Source organism: Lemur catta, chromosome 1 (genome assembly GCF_020740605.2).
Source record: "Lemur catta isolate mLemCat1 chromosome 1, mLemCat1.pri, whole genome shotgun sequence".
Taxonomy (NCBI): domain Eukaryota; kingdom Metazoa; phylum Chordata; class Mammalia; order Primates; family Lemuridae; genus Lemur; species Lemur catta.
Genome location: NC_059128.1, coordinates 246,751,678 through 246,772,499, shown reverse-complemented (window position 1 = coordinate 246,772,499; position 20,822 = coordinate 246,751,678). Strand labels below are relative to the sequence as shown.

Below are 20,822 nucleotides of genomic sequence, written 5' to 3'. Positions count from 1 at the left end.
CCCTGGAAAGCCTTACCTGAGCTCCTTACATTAGGTGGATCTTCTTTGTAGTAATAAAAACTATAATCATTTTGGAACACTTTATGTGTAGTAATGACTGTGTTAATCACACTTCATAAATCTGTGCTTTTCACACATTTTTAGTAGTCTCTGCTTCCAACATCTTATATTTTATTTCCATGTATAATTCTTCCCAAAGTCTTAGGGCTCTGAGGAACACTGTGACTATCACTGGTGACCATTATCTCATTTAACTCTGCAGCACTGAGTTCAGTATTATCATTCCCATTTTAAAGATGAAACTGAGACAGAGAGAAGTTAACTAAACTGTCTAAGGTAGGTGGCAGAACTGGGATCAGAACGCAAGTTTTACTGTTGTACCGTTGTTACTGAAAGTTCAGCATTTATCTCCGAGGTCATGTCAGAAGTTTGGTACTTATCCCCAAAGCTCCATCGGAAGAATGAGGACAAGCGATTTGAGGAGAAGGAAAGAGAGATTTGTCAATTTGCTGGCAAATGAGGAGAATGGCAGACTCCTGTCTTAAAGTATCAATTTTCCTAACTATAAGCAGAAATACAGAGCTTTTAAAGGGAAGGTTTTCAGCTCAGGCTATTGCTGTTTAACTATAGTTGATAATTCTGATCCATCCTATCCCCTGGGAAAAACAACCTCCTGACCTCCACCGCAGAGTTCTGTTGAGCTATCTCTTGTGGTACAAAGAGCAAAGGAGACATTCCCTGCCTCTCCTGACCGCTGGCCTGAGGCAGGGATGCAGGTTTTAATTCCCCAAAAGAGTGGGGGAAGTTTTAAAAAGACAGCTTGTAAAACATCTTCACCCTTTTTCAGGGCGTTCTCTCTGTTACACTGTTGACTCTATTCCAAGGTCTCCCAGTGATACTCACCTGTTGACTTGTCTAGTTGCTTCTGTTAGACAACTCTCTGTTAGTCTTCTTGAACATAGAGCAGGTTCTTATTTATCTGTGTCTGCTTCAACTAACACTATGTCTAGTCCATAATAAGTGCCTTAATAAGTTAGAACCTTAAAGTGGTTGTGTTCTCAAGTGCATTTTAATCTAATGTCAGCTAAATTTTAAAAAATTCATTATTGCTGTTTTGTTCTTTTGTGAATTTGTAACATTGCTTCCAAGTAGTTCAAAGAATCTTACCATTAGCCTTCTTAGCACTTTTAGTGTACAGGACAATGTCATTATTCCAGTTTTGACATTGAAAGGAACTTATTGTTAATGGAAAAACCCAAACTCTGTAAAATAATTTAAAGAGATTTGTTCTGAGCCAATGTGTGTGACTGTGGCCTAGGGAACCATACCCAAGAAGTTTTGAGCAAGTGGTCCTGAGGCAGTTGGGTTACAGTTTCGTTTTATACATTTTAGAGAGACAGGAATTGTCCATAAAGTTATAAATCAATACACTGGTTTGGCCTGAAAAGGTGAGACATCATGAAGGTGGGGGGGTATTACAGGTTATAAGTGGGTTCAAAGATTCTTTGATTTGTAACAGCTTAAAGAAATAAAGCTTTGTGTGAAGGCTTAGAATGTTTTAAGTTAAGATAAGGAAGTCTGTTAATCAGAGACAAGCCCCAATATAAGTGATCTATTAAGCAAATTGACGACCCGCAGGTGATATAACCTTTGTCCTGCATGCCCTTAAGTCTTGTTATTAATTTTATATCTTATTGTCACAAAGAGCCTGACTTATCAATTTTGTAATCTCTGTTTTAGAATTAATACTGGTCAGTTGTTGTATCAAAACTCCAAAAGGGAGGAGGTATAATGAAGCATGTCAGACCTTCCTTCCAATCATAGCTGGGAACTCAGTTTTAAGGTTTTTTTTGGATCCTGTTGGCTAAAAGGGGGTCTATTCAATTGGCAGGGTGAGGGGAGGCACTTAGGATTTTATTTTAGTTCACAGTAGAAAACAGTTATAATTATAGCTTATGGCTCAGAAGAAATAAGGCAAAAGTATTTTTTTCTAAGTTAGGTAGGTATACTAAAATAAATGAATAAATGAAACTACCAGTTTCATTTCCTTTCTTTGGACCAAAGGCTGCCATGTGCAGATGCTAAAGCCTCAGTGACTTTTTTAGGGATTTGTTAAATTCACCCCTTTTCCTACTCAGATGAAAAAATATCAACTTGATTTATTTTTAACAATTTAAGCACAAGGTTAATTATCTCAATGTACTAAGTACTAGTACATGTATATGAAACTTGCATTGTGACACTTTATATTGCATATTTTTAAAAGTTTAACCAACCTAAGACCATTTCAAATAAAATCTACATCTAAGTAAAACATGTGGGAGCTATTTCAAAATGCTGAATTGATAATCTTGACTAAAGCTATAATTTAATGAAAAGCTGCCCTGATTTTCAGTAGTAGTGATTTAAATATTCTTTATTATAATGCCATGTTTCAAATCAAGTTATCCACATTTAGTGTGCACATACTATGTGCAAGGCATTGGGCAGTATAGAGTTGAGGGATATAGAAATGATAAAGACATCTGCTTCCCATCGTGTGGCAAACTAGGTACTCTAACCACCACTCCCCCAAGAAAGCAACTTAAAATGTAGAATATGATATTAAAGAAAACCAAAATCTTTTAAAATGCATCAACAATCTTTAAATACTTAGTGACCAAAATCTAAGAGGTAGTGGGAACCTTGAAGGTAAATTGAGTACTGAAGCTGGCTTTTGACTTGAGAGCATTTGCTTAGCACAAAAAACTTTCATGTTGATTTTTATTGCTTTGTGAAAATGCAGGAATAAAAAACAAAGCCAGTGCCACATAGAGCATCTAATAGGAAACCAACTCATATAAAGCTGGGACTCCAAAGTACTATACCATCCATATAAGGTAAAGGAAGAAATTGTCCTCTCCATGAGACTGCAAAGAAAACTGCCTGTCTTCAACCTTGGTTCTGGGGGAGAAGGAGAGAATGTACCCTTTGAAATTTCATAACCACAGCTAAATCAATGTAGGCCATTATAGTGAAGTTGTAGAACACTGAAAATAAAGAGATCTTAATCGTAGCCAGAGAGAATGGACAGTTTACCTTCAAAGGAACAACAGCTTAGAGGGTTAACATGAGAGTAACAAGAGAAACCAGCATTCATAGGAACGATGTTTTCAGTGTGCTAAGAAAAGATGACTGTCAATCCAGAAAGATGCTCAGTCAAAATATCCCTGAAAAGCAAAAGTGAAATAGGTGAAATAGGCATTTTTTTTTTTTTTTTTGAGAGTAAGGGGAGAGAGAGAGAAAAATTGATTAAGAGTTTGTCACCAACAATTCTAAAGGATGTACTTTAGGAAAAAAGAAAGCCATCCAAGATGGAAGTTAGGAGCTACAAAAAAAAAAAAAAAAAATGAAGAGGAAAGAAGATGGGAAATATGTGGGAGAATCTAACCATCCTTGGCTGTGGAAGACAATAATAATGTTTTGTGGGGTTAAAAAATGTAACCCCAAATAAAACCCAAATATGCAATAAAGGTAACATCTAAGTTAGGAGAAAGTGTTATGAGATTCTTGTATCTTTTAGAAAAGATAGTGAAATAGACTTAAGTTATGTTTTTTAAATGTACTCATGTTAAAATCTTAAAGTTTACCACTAAAAGAATAGAAATAGAATACAAAATATTTAAACCAAAAAAAGAAAAATGGAATGAAAGATAAGTAAGACATGATTCTTTCCTTTAAGGCTCTTATTATCTGGTAGGCAGTGGTGGACACAAGATATGACTTTGGGGCTATTTTAGACCCAGTTTATACATCAACAAGGATGGGTTTGGCTTCATCGTTAGTCCTTGCCCTCACCTCAAGGCTAAAACCACTTGAATTGATTCGAGAGACTGCAGAAACCCTAGCAAAGACTCAAGCTATTCATGCAGTTGTCTGCTGCTACTGCTACCACTGCCACAAATTGAGAAGCCTCTGGATGTGTCCCAGTTGACAAGCAGAGATCACCACACCTGTGTGCTTTTGGTACCTGACCTTGGGTGCTGTCTTGCTTTTTTAGCAGTTGCTTGGAGGGGCTAGGTACAGAAACCCGAAGTGGGTGGAAGTTATCAACTCTTGGAATGGACTTTAACCAAGGAGAGAAAGGAGACAGGAAGCAGCCAGCAGATTGTTTGTCCTCCCTACTCTAATCTCCCCCACATTTTCTTCCCAAGGCTCTCTAATTTCAGACTGTAGAGATATCCTGAGAGACTGACCAAAGCTATAACCAGCTTGATTGCAAATCATATCTGTGTACTCATCTGCTATGATTTACTTCCTTTTTTCTCTCTTTTTCTTCCCTAGAATTGCACTCCTTCCATAACATCAACTTTTGTCTTCCAATGTTTTCTAGTGATTCAGGCTATGACAGGGGCTTTCAGACACCTACTTAAGCTCCGTTAGTGAATCCTCCAAAAGCCAACCAAAATAAACATACAAACTAAATATAAAAGTATATAGTCTCTCTGCAAATGTGCTTTAAGATGATTTCCTTCTCCTCTTCTGTTTCTAACAAAACTGATTCTACCTCCTGAACTCCTCTCATATAGAAATCTGGAGCCCTGGTAGTAGTAAAAGTAAGCTATGAACATAAACACCTGTCATAAAATAAAATATGGTAAATACTACAAGAGAGGTACAAAGTATGTTTGGGAAATAGAATAGTCAATCAAGTTTGGAGGAGCACAGAGTATATAGGTGAAATAGCAGAAGATTAAAATTGAAAGATTGTCTTGAGTTCTATTGTGGACCCTGAATTAAAGACTAGATGTTTGAATTTTATTCAGTGGATGATGGGAAATCATTAAAAGTTTTTTTTTTTTTTTTTTTTTTTTTTAAGAGATTGGGTCTGTCTGTATCACCCAGGCTGGTCTCAGTCTCCTGGCCTCAAGTAATCCTCCCACCTTTGCCTTCCAAGTAGCTGGGACTAAGATATGAGTCACCATGCCTAGCACATTAAAAATAAAAAAATTATTTTTAGAGACAGGGTCTTGCTATATTGCCCAGGTTGGAGTGACAGAAAAAAACCACAACTCAACATATAAACACCTTTATGTATTTGAGCAGAAGCTTTACAAAAAAAAAAATTTCCTTTGTACTTTACAATTTGACTTTCAGCTAGTTCTCTAGCATTATTTTCCTGGTAACCTGACAGAGCATCACGGTGTTTCTAGACAACATTGCTTATGATAAAAATGACCCTGATTGGTAAACTGCATGTGCACGGGGAGAAAGGATAAATAAACCCTAGAGAGCTAAAAGAGATGGCATGCTTTGAGTTTTTCTGAGTGCGGTGATTCTTATAACTATGCATGTCTTTGTGGAGGACCCCAAAGCTGTGCCTATGAAGTTGTTAGAAATTTTGGTTCCTGTTGTACATGAATGAGGCTTGTAAGCTAGGACAGATCCTGCACCTGCCTCAATGTGAGTCTTATTTTGCACTTGAATTACTACCTGTGTGAATGTGAGAAGGAAGAGTGGCTCACCCTGCCTTCTTAGAAAGTTGTGGTTCCTATCGTGTGTAGGGCAACAACAAATGTGGCCTGTGTAAGTCTAAATGTTTAGTTGAATTAGATCTGAAAATGGTTGTGAATACTACCTTAAATAAAATCAAAAAACCTAGAAATTATAAAGGGATGATATGATTTACTATAAAAAAATTGTGAAACTTATACAAAAGATACAAAGAAATTCAGAAGATAATTTAGAAAACATTTGCAAGTCAGATGGCAGAGAAAGTTTTAATATTTATAATATGAAACTATCTTACTGGTTAATAAGAAAAATATAAATGGTACAATGGTAAAAAAATAGACAAAGGATAAATATAGGCAGCTGAGAGAGAAGCAAAATGAAATGGCCAGTAGTAAAATGAAAAGATGTTCAATAGTTTTAGTGATCAAGGAAGTGCAACTTAATATACAACGACATCATAACCCATATCATACTAACAATAACACTTCTTGTGCAGGGTTGGTGGAATGAAATGGTAGTACTTACTAAAACTAAAAATTCTCAAACCTATCCATTGCTGTGGTACTGTACCATAACAATAAAAGCGTACCATGTAAGGACAGCTGTATAAAGGTGTTTGCTGAGTGTTATTAGTGACAACAGAACAGTGTAAGCACACAAAAGTAGGGAAATGATTGAAAAAAAGGATGATACATCTGTTCCTTGTGCTATTTAGCAACCTTTAAAAATTATTTTTATCTCTGCCAATTGACTTGGGGCTATTTCCTTTGAGGTATTGATGTATATGGAGAATAAGGAGACAGAGAAGTGTGTATAATACAATTCTGCATGTTGGTGTATATATGTCAGGTTAATAACATGGGTTACTTTTGATGGGGCAGATAGTGGAGGGAGTAGATGAAGAGTAGAAAGAAAACTGACACTACCAAAAATATAATATAATTCTATTTATTTAAAATTTTATATGTGAGAATATATATAAAGAAATACAGTATAACTATTCAGCAAAATGCTATATGGGGGTTATCTGAAGACAATGGGTTTCAGGTAATTTTTAATGTCTTCGTTTGTGCTTTTATGCATTTAAAAATATGTTTGCATATATATACACACATATATATACATATATGATATATATATGCATATGTATTTAAATAAAGGAAAAACAAAACAATTGTCTCACTAGGAGGAGAATCATTTGCTGAATGTCCTCTATATTGAGAAGCAGCATGCAGTACTGTTTAAAGAGTAGATACAGCTCTGGAACTAAGCTGGGCAAGGTCCCTAACCTCTCTTGGCCTCAATTTTCCTCATCAGTAAAACAGAAATAATAACAGTATCTAACTCATAGGTTTGTGAAGATTAAATGTATTACTACATGTAAAGTGCTTAGAGCAATGTCAAGCACATAATGAGGACTCAAGAATTCTTAGTAATTATTATAAACATTTGTTATTATTATTTTTGCAGTACTATGCTTGGTATGTTACTAAAGCTATCACATTTAATCTTAACAACCAATCTGTGAAGTAGCTAGGTACAACTCCCATTTTATAAATAAGGAAACTGAGACTCTTGAAGAGCTAAGTAACTTCTCCAAAGTCCCAGTTTATAATTTAAATCCATGTCTTTCTTACTATAGAGCACATAGCACTTGCTTTTTTCCACATACTACTTTACCTTCCTTTATTTAAAATGAAGATATGCTGTATTGTACTTTGCTCTTAAGAGTTAGTACATTAGGATGAGAACTGTGTCTGAGGTATTGGTTGGATAGCATATCTTTACAGATCCATAATCCTTGTAGACTTCACCTCCAAAATTAAATTTGATTGAGCAAATGCTGCGAGCTTCTGAGAAGCTGTGTAGGCATGACTATTGTAAATGTTTTATGCAGTGTGTATGTGTGTGTGTGTGTATAAATATATATATTTCTGTTTTTAAGGCAGAAGATAATTATAATGTTTACCTCTGAGGCCTATTTATGCATAATTATGAATTGATTTCTTTTTGAAATTTATTTGCTGAAAAGTAGAAATTTAACATCTCGATTGCCTTCATTTGAAACTTTTTAATCCTTTATATTTAGGTTACCTTCATTGTAATGAATATGATAGTCTGAGATTGAGGTGGCTGAGGCAGACATTAGAATCTTTCATCCCACAGCCTTTGATAAATGCGATTAAAGTGTCTGAATTGGATGGCAGAGAAATGGGAGATGCCCAGCCTGAAACATTTGACAAGGTACTTTTATTACATTGTGACAAACTGATGGATTCCCAATAATACCACTAATTATGTTACTGTGTTGTTGTTAGTTTCCATCTGCTCCCAGACATAGCCTGATACAGTTTCTCAGTACTCTGGGAAATTTTGATAAAGTGAACATGGAAGCAGTTTTCATTTGATGGTCATCATGGTTCAAAGGAAGCGGTAACATTGGGATTGAGGATTGTAGAATGTTGTATATTTCCAGGTATGTCAAAGATACTCAGGAAAAGATCAGATATTATTTGGGTCAGTACACAAACATGTGCACTGTATTGCTTTAATTCAGTAACATTTTGTATGAAAGCATGACAGTTGAAGAAAAAGAGATCATTTTAGTCAACTGAAATTGAAATACTAGTTTTTAAAATAAATGCTAAGAACCCAGAAATATAGTAATGGTTATTTACAAAGAGTAACTTTTGTAAAAGTTTTTGCTGTAGTTGTCAAGAATATCAAATATCATTAGTAGACATAAGTAGACTTTAATTCTCCTATTCCCCCCCCCCAAAAAAAAAACTAAACACTGAAAATAAATAGGAAAATTTTCTGAAAAGTGTTACTGAGGAACTGTAATAAAGACCGTACCACTGGAATGCTGAATAGATATTAAAAAAGAAAGAAAGAAAGAAAGAAAGAAAACTTACCATGGTATATTTTCAGTTTCAAAAGAAATATTTTCATTTATTTGCTATTTGTCATGATTTACATAGCTTCTCTATCTCTTTGTGCATCAGAATATATTGTCAGTGTATATTTGCATCATTTGTCCTTTTTTCTCGCTAGGTGTTAGTGGATGCTCCATGTTCAAATGATCGAAGTTGGTTGTTCTCCTCTGATTCTCAGAAGGCGGCCTGTAGGATAAGTCAAAGGAGGAATTTGCCCATTCTACAGATAGAACTCTTAAGGTGAGGACTGTTAATTCAAAAGGGTATTTTTCGGTTTCCAATGTAATTTAAATAGGTGTGACAAAACATGTCAGGCCCCCAAATGGAGGGCTACCTATGTAGGTGTCAGCAAATATTCCTCCAAAGGCTACACTCAGAAAGTTCCAACCTCTTCCCTTTCAGCTCTCATGCTATAATGCCCAACCCACTCCCCACAAAGAAATGTAGTATTGCTGTACATTGTCTTTTAAAAAGCATAAACAATTTTACTATGGTTCAAAGTTGTTTGCTTACGGGGACCATCCCAAGCCTAGGGTTCATCATGTTATTCTTTCTTTAACCAAAATCTGAATAGTCTCCCTGTAACAGTAGCTTTGGATCAGGATGCATTTTTTATAATGTTCTGGATGAATCATCCCCTAGGAAGTTACAGCTAGTTGTTAGCACTTATCTTCCCTCCAAGAATTTTCCAGCAGGGCTTGGCTCCAAGAGATATTTGGTTTCCTTCAGAACAGAGGTATTTGGGGACATTTTTGTTCTGGTTCCAAAAGAAATTTCAGTTTATACCCTACTCCCAAGTAATTCCTATTTTTTAATGCTGAAAAAAAATTCTTCAGAATATTTAAAATATAGCTAAATGGTGCCTTATCACTTATTACCTCTTACATGTAGAATGACAGTGAATGATGGTATGCATTTCTGACAACATGCTTTACTTCCAACTTCTGATTGATACATAACAATGAATGCATGCCATTACCTAAACATTACAACCAATACTAATACATAGTCTTGTTCTTGTACCAGATCATGTATCGGCTCATTGTGGTGATTCTTGGTAGTACCCAGTACTTCTCATCTGGCAGTTAGACCACTTGTTTGTGTACTTCTGGTGTCAGCCTTTCATGTAACCCTAAGATATTTTGAAAACTCTATACCACCTTTTCCTTTTACCTCTTAGGTTATTAGCTTTGAGATGTTGCCTGGACCCTTCTCTAAATCATGTTTCTCATCTAGACTTTATTGATTTGTCTTCTTAATGAATTATTCCTGCTACTCTGGGCCTTGCCATTGTTATCCCGTATACCATATACAGTTACTAAATTTTGTGATGGCTCATTAGCATTGTGACCTCCAATTTTTATTTTAAGCTGTGGGTAAGCAACTAGGTTCCTGAGATTATTATTTTTCTACTCCATGTCATGAAAAATCTCCCCTGGACTTCTTTTTCTTCATGTTCATTATTGGGCTTTCTGTGTATAGTCTGTCTACTATTTTTTCTCTCATTTTGTCTTAATTCATTGTATTTTTACCTTTTGTCTCCTTTATTCTTTCAAGCCTATTCTTATTAAAGTTACTAAAGCCCCATTAGTTGATAAATGGATATTTTTCTATGTTAATTTTACTTGATTTATTTAAAAAATATATTTGATGGGATTTTAATTTTTTTTCTTTTTTTACGTGGGGGCAGAGTCTCACTCTGTTGCCCAGGCTAGAGTACAATGGCGTCATTATAGCTCACAGCAACCTCAAACTCCTGGGCTCAAGCAATTCTTCTGCTTCAGACTCTCAAGTAGCTGGGACTATAGGTGCAAACCACCACACCCAGCTAATTTTTTTTTTCTATTTTTTGTAGAAATAGGGTCTCACTCTTGCTCAGGCTGGTTTCAGACTCCTGACCTCAAGCAGTCCTTTTGCCTCAGCTTCCCAAAGTGCTAGGATTACAGGCTTGAGCCACTGTGCCCAGCTTTAAAAATATGCTTTTGGCCATACACCTAATGCATGGAAATATTTTCATTGTAAAAATAAATCAAATAATAGAGATGAAGCAAAAGGCCTTCTAGGCCACATGCCTAACCAAATACAAATTTTCTTCATAGAATTAACTATTGGACTTAAGTTTGGTGTATACTCTTGCAGACTTTTTTTTTTTTGTCAAAAATTATTTTTATTTTTATTTTTTTATTTTTGTTATTTCAGCTTATTATGGGGGTACAAAAGTTCAGGTTATGTATATTGCCCATGCCCCCCCATCCCCCCAAGTCAGAGCTTTAGGCGTGTCCATTCCCCAGGCGGTGCGCATTGCACTCATTATGTAGGGATACACCCATCCCCTTCCCCCACCCCCCACATCTGTCCGACACCCAATTGTTGTTATTCCCAAATGTGCACTTAGGTGATGATCAGGGAAACCAATTTGCTGGTGAGTACATGTGGTGCTTATTTTTCCATTCTTGGGATACTTCACTTAATAGAATGGGTTCCCACTCTTTCCAGGAGAACAAAAGAGATTCTATATCACTATTATTTCTTATAGCTGAGTAATACTCCGTGGTATACATATACCACATTTTACTAATCCACTCATGTATTGATGGGCATTTGGGTTGTTTCCACATCTTTGCAATTGTGAATTGTGCTGCTATAAACATTCGGGTGCAGGTGTCTTTTTTATATAATGACTTTTGTTCTTTTGGGTACATGCCCAATAATGGGATTGCTGGATCGAATGGTAGGTCTACTTGAATCTGTTTAAGGTATCTCCATATTGCTTTCCACAGGGGTTGCACTAGTTTGCAGTTCACCAGCAGTGTATGAGTGTTCCTCTCTCTCCGCATCCATGCCAACATGTATTGTTTTGGGACTTTTTGATAAAGGCCATTCTCACTGAAGTTAGGTGATATCTCATTGTGGTTTTGATTTGCATTTCCCTGATGATTAGAGATGTTGAGCATTTTTTCATAAGTTTGTTAGCCAATCTTATATCTTCTTTTGAAAAGTTTCTATTCATGTCCTTTGCCCACTTTTCTATACATTTTCTTACAACTATATATACATAGAGAAATAAATTAAAAAATAACTGCTACTATTATGTCTATATTGTTCTGTAACTTGCTCTTTTTTGTACTTAATATTTCTTAGTCTTTCCCATGTAGATCTACTTTGTTCTCGTTAAGTTCTGTGGAATAGTCAAGAAGATCAGTCTATTATATTCTATTTAATCCTCTATTTTTAGATATTTACATTCTTTGTTTCTTTTTTATACTTTTGTGAACTGTCCTTTAATTTGTCTCATTGGACAGGGGCACCTACATTTTTTTTTTTCTTCAGTAAATTTTGAGAAGTGGAATTGAGGATCAAACACTTTAATAGTTGTGTTGAATTGTTCTCCAAAAAGGCTATACCAGTTTATACTCTCTGTCGCACTTGGCTTTGTTAACTGCTTGCTCCCACTTAAAATATTCTCTTCCCTTGACATTTGATAATATACTTTCCTGGTTTCCTCCCTCCTTCTTTAGTTATGTGATTCTTCATATTTTTCTTTATTTGTTCTTAATCAGCTCATCCCACAAATTTTGGGTTTCCTTAGGCTACTGATATTAGTGCTTTTCTCTATCTGATGGCTTCAAATAATATAAAATGCAATCTCCCAAATATGTGTCTGAGCTCAGATCTTTGTCCTTAGCCTCAGACCTATATATTCAATTATATGTCAGAGATGCCTAGACACATCAAATTCAACTCGTCAAGGTAAGACTTATAATTTCTATTGCTCTCCTAGTTCCCCTCCCCAAATATCAAAACAGAGACCCCACTTTGCCTCTTCTCTCTTTTTTATCCTAGTAAATACCACACCACCATGCATTTGCCTAACTCAGAAATCCATCTCCAACTTCCCTCTTTCTCTTCTATTCCATCAATCACTAAGACATCTCAGCTGTACTTGTTACATATCTCTCAAGTCCATCCAATCCTCTCCTTCCTTAATAGCCTAACCTAAGCCACCAGCATCTGTCACCTAAATGATTTCAGCTAGCTTCTAACTGTCCTCCAGTGTTGAGCTTCACTACTTCACTCTCCACAGTGAAGTCAAAGTGATACATCTGAAATGTAACTCTCATCATGTCGTTATCCTTCTGGAAATTCTGCAGTGGTTCCCTATTACAGGCAAGATTTCACTCACTTAGTATAATAGTCAAGTCCTCTATCAATCGCTCGTACTTACTTTCTAGCCTCATTGTCTCAGGACTCTTACAGCATTGTGTTCCGACTGAGCAGTTTCTCAAACACTCCATGCAGTGTCTCATTTCTGAGGCCAGTGCATTTCTTCCTTTTGCTTGAGATTTCTTCTTCTAATTTACCCTCCCTTTTCTCATGGCTAACTCTACTAGTTCTTTAGGAAACATCTCTGACATCTCTTTATTGAAGCCTTACCTGACTTCTTAGGCCTGGAGTGGATATTCCTCTCATGTCCTTGCCTTCTTTTAAAAATATATTTATTGTCAGTTCCTCTGCTAGACATTTGCCTAATACTTGTCTCTCTCTTCAACAAGACTTTAAGCCCTATGGGAGCAGGGATTCTTTTACTATTTTATTCCCACTATATAATTTGATGCCTGGCATGTAGAAGGGGCTCAGTAAATAATTGTTTAAAAACAGTAAATTACAAGGGTTGAATATTTAGAATTTACAGCTGTAATTAAATTGATAGCAAAGTTAATCTGACAAAAATAATGATGTAATCATTATTGTGCTGCCTGGTAATTAGGCATAAATGTAAAGCAATCTACATAATTTATTTTGATTAGTATTGCTTTTACATAGCCAAAGCATGGTTTTAGTTTTAGTTTAATTTTTTTTCTTCATTTAATAAATTTTCCTTAGCATTATCCAGCATTTCAGTCATCACTGTGAAGATCATGCACATACATAAACCTCATATAGGCATCTTCTTGTGCCCTAACAACTAAGGTTCTTTCTTAGTGACCACTCCTCTCTTTCATCATCTTACCACTCAGAAGGAATGGCTTTAGTACCACATCGCTTTAGTAGCAAATTGACAGGGCACAAAACTAAAATCTCAGTCACAAAAACAATTAATACTGTTTTTCATGTAATCATATGTGATTGGGAAAGGCCATTCCACCAGCCGTCTCCTATTCTTTTCCTTCAGCAGCTGCTCTACATTCCCTGCCTCTGCTGCCTGGTGTATCTGAGAGGTTTTGGAGTGACTTGAAGCAGCTGAAATTCTAAGTCCCTAGGCTTTGTGATTGTGATGATAAAGGGGAGAAAGCGGGGTACCCAAGCTATAGGCACAGAAATGGTCTGATTCCCGACATCTACAAGTCTTAGGGTTAAAAAGATAAGGGAAAAAAATGATAATACCAGACACAACCTGTTTTTTTATCTCCTGCCCTTGACTTCAAAAAATGGAAAAAAGATAAAAGACTATAGCAGTTTTATCATCAGGGATAGCTCTGTTATATCACTATATCTCTTACAAACAAGTTTCTCTTGCTTGTCTTCCAATCCTCTTCACCTAGTGATTGCCATACCATTCTTTTTTTTTTTTTTGAGACAGAGTCTGACTCTGTTGCCTGGGGTAGAGTGCCATGGTGTCAGCCTAGCTCACAGCAACCTCAAACTCCCGGGCTCAAGCAATCCTGCCTCAACCTCCCGAGTAGCTGGGACTACAGACATGTGCCACTATGCCTGGCAATTTTTTCTATATATGTTTTTAGTTGTCCAGTGAATTTCTTTCTATTTTTAGTAGAGACAGGGGTCTCGCTCTTGCTCAGGCTGGTCTCGAACTCCTGACCTTGAGCGATTCTCCCTCCTCGGCTTCCCAGAGTGCTAGGATTATAGGTGTAAGCCACTGCGCCCGGCCCATACCTTCCTTTTTAAAAAGGCAATCCTTTCATTCCACAATAAGAGATAAAAGGTTTGGAATGCAAACATGCAAGAGAGTAAATACATTGATGTATGTGAATTTTAGTCATACTGTAAAGGATCAATAGTAGATCCTTATTGGATTTGCAAAGAGCAATTAGAATGCAAGCAAGCAAGTACTACTTGGCCTGATATTGTAAACAGAAGATGTCATTTAGAGGGAGAAAAGAAGTGGAAAGAGTATTCAAGAAATAAATAAGGGAAACTTTTTGATTATACTGTTTTGTCAAAGACTAGACTTGTATCTGCATTTGTCTGTTGACAAATATGCTCAAAGGTTCTTTATACACAGTGGAATAATATGCAGTCTTTAAAAAGAAGAAAATTCTGTCATTCACAGCAACGTAGGTGGAACTAGAGGACATTATACTAAGTGAAATAAGCCAGGCACAGAAAGATAAATATTGTGTGATCTCACTTACACGTGGAATCTAAAAGAGTCCATCTCATAGAAACAGAGAGCAGAAAAGTATTTATCAGAGGCTGAGGGAAGGAGGAGGGATGGGGAAAGGGGAGAAACTGATCAAAGGGTACAAAGTCTCAGTTAGACTGGAGGAAAAAGTTTTAGTGCTCTGTTGTACTGCATCATGACCACAGTTAATAATAATGTATATTTCAAAATTGCTAAAAGAATAGATTTTTAATATTCTCATGTAAGTTGGTGAGGTAATAGATATGTTAATTAACATGACTGAGTCTTTCTATGATGTGTACATAGACCAAAACATTACATTATATCCATAAATATTCACAATTATTATTTGACAGTTAAAAAAAAGTTACTTTATGCTCTTCAAGGCTGCATATTCATTTAATTTACCAGAAATTATTCTTATTTATATTAAATAAGCAGTCTGCATAGTGTTCAGTATTTTAGCTATTGAAAAGATACTATTTTATAACCAAATATTAATCTTGAATATTTTATGAATGTGATACTTAAATGAAAATTGGTATCTTATTTAATAGAAGTTTTTTGATGTTAAAGTTTTTAAAGGAGTGTTAGTAAATATGTAATGTTCTTTTAAAAATTCTTAATAAATTAATGTATGTACAGAATATATATAATCATGAAAATAGTAATCTAACTTGCTTTTGTTTTTAGCATGAAAAGCTTATTGGAAGGTACAGTGATGACAGGAGAAAGATCGCAAAAGCGTATGAGTTCATTGTATACTTAATAAGGACTCTTTGATTTATCCAGACAGGTATGGAAGAATTAGAATCTTGTATTAAATTTATAAAACACGAAGATATAAGTTATATAAAATTCTCTCACACGTCTGTCTCCAAAACTATAATATTTTCAGGAGATTAGAATGAGGAGCAAGGATATAAGGAATAATTGAATATATGTCAATTCTATTAATGGAATACCATTTAAAAGTATAACCTAGGCCCGGCACAGTGGCTCACTCCTGTAATCCTAGCACTCTGGGAAGCCGAGGAGGGAGGATTACCTGAGCTCAGGAGTTCAAGACCAGCCTGAGCAACAGTGAGACCCCGTCTCTACTAAAAATAGAAAAATTAGCCGGACGTTGTGGTGCATGCCTGTAGTCCCAGCTACCCAGGAGGCTGAGGCAGGAGGATTGGGATCCCAGGAGTTTGAGGTTGCAGTGAGCTCTAATGATGCCACTGCACTCTACCCAGGGCAACAGAGTGAGACTCTTGTCTCTGGGGAAAAAAAAAAAGTATACCTTTATTATCATTTCTCAAAATAATTTTTGAGCCAGTCATATCTGTTACATATTGTGTATATACGTGTTATACTACATAACCACTCACTTGTATTTAAATATATTAAGAAAAAATAGAGTGGGAAAATATACAGAAAATGATAAATATATGGAGTCTTTTTAGAAACTGGCTATGATATTTGTGCAAGAGTTTACATGATTTTCAGGTTGAAAAGTGCTAAATGAAGACTATGATTTATAACAAAAATATAGGTATCTTATTGCAGTAATGTATCATGTCATCCATTTGCTAGGAGAAAATCAATCACATTTAAAATACTGACCCCCTTCTGATTTTCTTTTCTCACTGCTTGACAAGTAAAATCCAATTTATGAACTCATTGAAAAAGGAAGCTTAGATTATTTGGTAACGTTTTGAAAATTTGTATAAATCATCCAGATAACAATCCTTAAAAAGTGGTAGTCTGACAGCAAGAATTGTGTTTTAAAAGAAACATTTTTTAAGAAATCACTAACATTTATTCTCTGATGCTCTAGAGTTAAGATAAGGAAAACCTAGTGACAGTGTAGCATGGGCCTTCATCATTCAACACAGAGACCAAAAGTACATGTGTTTATATTGGAAAAATAATCTTTGAATATATGAGTCTATCTGAATGGAAGGATTCCATCACTATTTCAGTTATGTCTATATTTTCTTTTTAAAGTTCAAATAATTCTGCTTACTCTTGGCTGTTGAAGGTAAAAAAAATGAAAATAAAATTATTTCAAATAATTTAGGTCATTTTGCATACTATCATCATATGTTCAGTCATATGTTTGGAATCCAGAAAACAAAAGCAAACTACTATTACTACTAATAATAATAATTCTCTTTCTCTTCCTATTCCTTCTTTCTTCTTCATCTTTTTCATTTTCCTTTAAATTAGGTGGCAGGTGTCAGAGGTTCTAAGATTAAAAAAAATTCTGTAATTTGTTTGGGGAAATGCACATTTCTTTTTAACTAGAATTTAATGATCAAAATATTACATATGAAATTATAAAAAACTGAGGAGACAACCAAAGCTATAATTTGTAACTATCATATTTTCATTAATAAAAATGTCTCAAGTGCAGATTGACAGTATGAATACAATTTTAAAAACAAGATTTTATCAGCATTTATTAATTTATTTAACATTTATTATCTACTTTGTATTGGGAACTTTGCTAAGCACTGTAGATACTAAAATATGTAGAAAATGATTCTTGTTCTCAAGGTCACGAGGCCAATTATCATAAAATGTGGTAAGGACTATAATAGAGAAAATAGTTAGGGAGCTGAGGGAACAAGAGGAGGGATACCTAACTTTGCTCAGGTTAAGGATGGAGTATGAGAATAAGACTGCATATTTTACAACATCACAGATAAATATTTAACCTTTAATATTTAAATAAATATTGAAGGTATTTTTCTTTTCATTTTTTCTTCTTTTTTTGTGACAGAGTCTCGCTCTGTCACTACAGCTAGGGTGCAGTGGCATCATCATATTAATAGCTCACTGCAACCTCAAACTCCTGGGCTCAAGCGATCCTTCTGCCATAGCCTCCTCAGTAGCTGAGACTACAGGCAGGCACCACCAGGCCCAGCTGATTTTTCTATTTTTAGTAGAGATGGGATCTCACTCTAGCTCAGGCTGATCTCGAACTCCTGACCTCAAGCAATCCTCCTGCCTTGGCCTCCCCGAATGATAGGATTACAGGTGTGAGCCACCGTGACTGCCCTAAACATATTTTTCTAATAATTTTTCCTATTCATAAAAATAATAGAGCCTCAAAAGCACTTGGAAAACACAAAGATATAAAGAAGAAAAGAAGCCACCTATTGAAAGAAAACCGTTATTATACTATATATTATTATATTGTATATTATTATACTGTGTTGTATGTTATTACACTATATCTTATGCTATTTGGCAGCATATAGTATTTACAATAATAATAATAAAAAAAGAATCATAGTCATATACAAATTGATATCTTTTCCACTTAACTTATCATTGAACATTTTAATTATTCAGTAGTCTCTGATAACATGCTTTGAAATGGCTACATCATATGAAATTATTCATTTGTTCATTCATTTATTCAGGTAGTTAGGAGTATCTAAAACTCTCTTTCCTGACACAATCTGTTTAATACATACAAGAAGTAGTTACAAAAATATATCCTAATGGAGATAAAAATATCAACTTTTTTATATTCCAGGCAAGAGCTTGGTAATTCTTTGGGGAAGGAGTTAATAGCAGCTGGTTTATGAACAATTTCTCTTTTGATATCCAGAGGGATACTCCACAGAAAGAAAGAAGGCAGGCGACCCAGTTAAATCTTCACATAAACATGTTAATAACTGAGCTCCTTGGTAAATAGACTAATGAGTTTTGCCAAGAGGATAGTTCTTACTTATGGAATGCTTTGAGCAGAATATTTGTGATTCAGATTGCCTACAGTAAACACAACCTAGAATCTATAGATTTATGAAGCATGGCTTCCTGGAGAATGTCATCTATTAGCTCCCTGAGGTAATATTGTGGCATAACCTAAATGCTCCCTATTGTGTGAGGTTATCCGTGAATTTGGCTTAAAGAATGTATCTGTTATTCTGAGCTAGAAAGCACATATTCAATGCTGGAAGCAAGACCTGGGAAGCTACATTGGATGTCTCAGATCTTCCCCTGCTTCTTTTGTGCCTCTTGCTTGTATACTTAAAATTATTAGTAAAGCTTGATAGTGGGTAAGATCTCTGGTTTGTATGAATATGATTTGACAATCCAATCCTTTGTGTTAGTTTACCCCTCAACCCCAACCAGTTTCTGTGATGAAACTGAGTTGAGGGCATGATTTGGACCCGAATCTCAATTGCAAGCCTCTTATTCCAGTCCCACATCTGAATCTTGGGACTCAATCAACTCATCCAGCCAGCTGTTAGAAAGAAAGTAAATCCTGCCCCTTATATGCTTGTACATGGAGTATGATTTAAAGGATGAAGGGATAGGACCTACACCAGAGTACAAGAGCTCAGGTGAGTTCAAGAGAACAAGAGAAGATGTGATATACATGAATAGTGACTTTTTCCGTTTTGGTATTATCACTAGTAAAAATAATAATAATGGATGCCTTTTACTTACTATGTTAACTACTTCTCATTTCCTTGTTTGCAGAGGTTCAAGAAAGTAGGTGGAGAAGGTGTTGAATTATTCACTCCAACAAGATGCCCATCTTGTGCCTTGTGTTAGGGGAATCTCCTCCTTTATAGAAATGTGAGGCAAGGTTTATGAAGGTTGTCCCCTATCTGTCCTTTCAATAAGTATTTATTGAGTGTCTTCTATATACTAGGCACCAGTAGTGAAGAAGGCAGATTCAAATGTTATTTTACTTAGCTACTATTATTGTAATTAACCATCCACCGTCTCTTCTTCTGGAGTCTTATGTCTTCTACCAACACCCATGAACTTGGCAGACTAACGTTTAACTTCCAAGCATGGTAAAATATCAGACCCTTCTATAATTTCTGACATTTTGGTGCTGATATCTTCTTTCATGATTTGGTGGTTTGCTCTTTTACTCTCTTTGGGGTTTTTTTGTGTGCTTTTTGTGTGTGTGTGTGGGGGGGGTTGTTTTTGACAGAGGTCATTACTTTTTATGTAATTCATTGTATCTATGTTTTCCTTTGTGATTAATGCTTTTTGGTGTGTCCTGTTTAAGAAATCTTTACATATCGCAGATAGTCTCCTGTGTTATTTTCTAGAAGCTTTATTTGTTAACTGCCATAATTATTAGGTCTATAATCCACCTGTAGGTGGTTTTTGCTTAATAGTGAAAGATAGAATCTTCTTTTCTCCCCTCCCCTCTTCTCTACTTGTCTCCCCTACCCTTTTGTTGTTGTTGTTAATCAGTCTTGCCTAAAGTTTGTCAAATTTTTACACCTTTTCAAAATTCAGCATTTACCTCTGTTGATCCCTTTTATTATATGTTTGTTTTCTATTCTCAAACATATGGGGATTTTTTTGGTTATCTTTCTTATTATTTTCTTATTTTTATTGTTACCAGAGAACATATATTAGCTCTCTGACTTTCTTTGTAGCCCCATATTAGATCAATTTTTGTAATTATTTTATGTGTGCTTTAGAAGAATGTAAATTTTACAGTTGTTTATTAGTACAGTATTCTATATATATCCATTGGATTTGTTAATTCTCTTTTTCAAATCTTCCATAGTATTACTTTTTTAAAAACTGATTCTCAATTATTGAAAGAGGTATGTTAACATCTCACAAGTATGGTTTGAATTTGTACATTTCTCCTTGTATTATGTCATTTTGGTGTTTATATTTTAAGGCCATGTTATTAGAAGCACGCCAATTTTGTTTTGCCAGTGGTTTTCATACTATCTCCAGAACCCTAGAGACCACCCTATTTGGCTGTTAAAAAGTGGGACTCTCCTATCTGCACTTACTCTTGAGCCAGACGGTACTGCTTCTATTTATTTTAATTGTCTGTGCTTTTGAAAAATATTTAATTTGAACAGTTTATTCCATAACTTAACACAACTGTTATGTGTACAGTTGGGAGCTACTAAAAGTATTTTTAACAATGGAATGACATAATTACATTTATTTTAGAAAAATAACTTTATTACACATAGAGGGTAAGTACAAAGGAGCAAACAGAGAGAAGAAAGCTAATTAGGAAGTTATGGAAACTTTCT

The 20,822-nt window shown here is 35.2% G+C and overlaps 1 protein-coding gene across 2 annotated transcripts in view; it reads left to right on the top strand.

Annotated features, from left to right (window-relative positions):
* The window catches only part of NSUN3 (NOP2/Sun RNA methyltransferase 3), a 99,532-nt gene that overhangs the window by 29,061 nt on the left and 49,649 nt on the right, over positions 1–20,822 (top strand). For both annotated transcript variants that reach the window (XM_045540438.1, XM_045540437.1), the window contains exons 4-5: positions 7,583–7,737; positions 8,548–8,669. In XM_045540438.1, the coding sequence (XP_045396394.1) occupies positions 7,583–7,737; positions 8,548–8,669 (277 nt within the window). The remainder of the gene's footprint in view (positions 1–7,582; positions 7,738–8,547; positions 8,670–20,822) is intronic.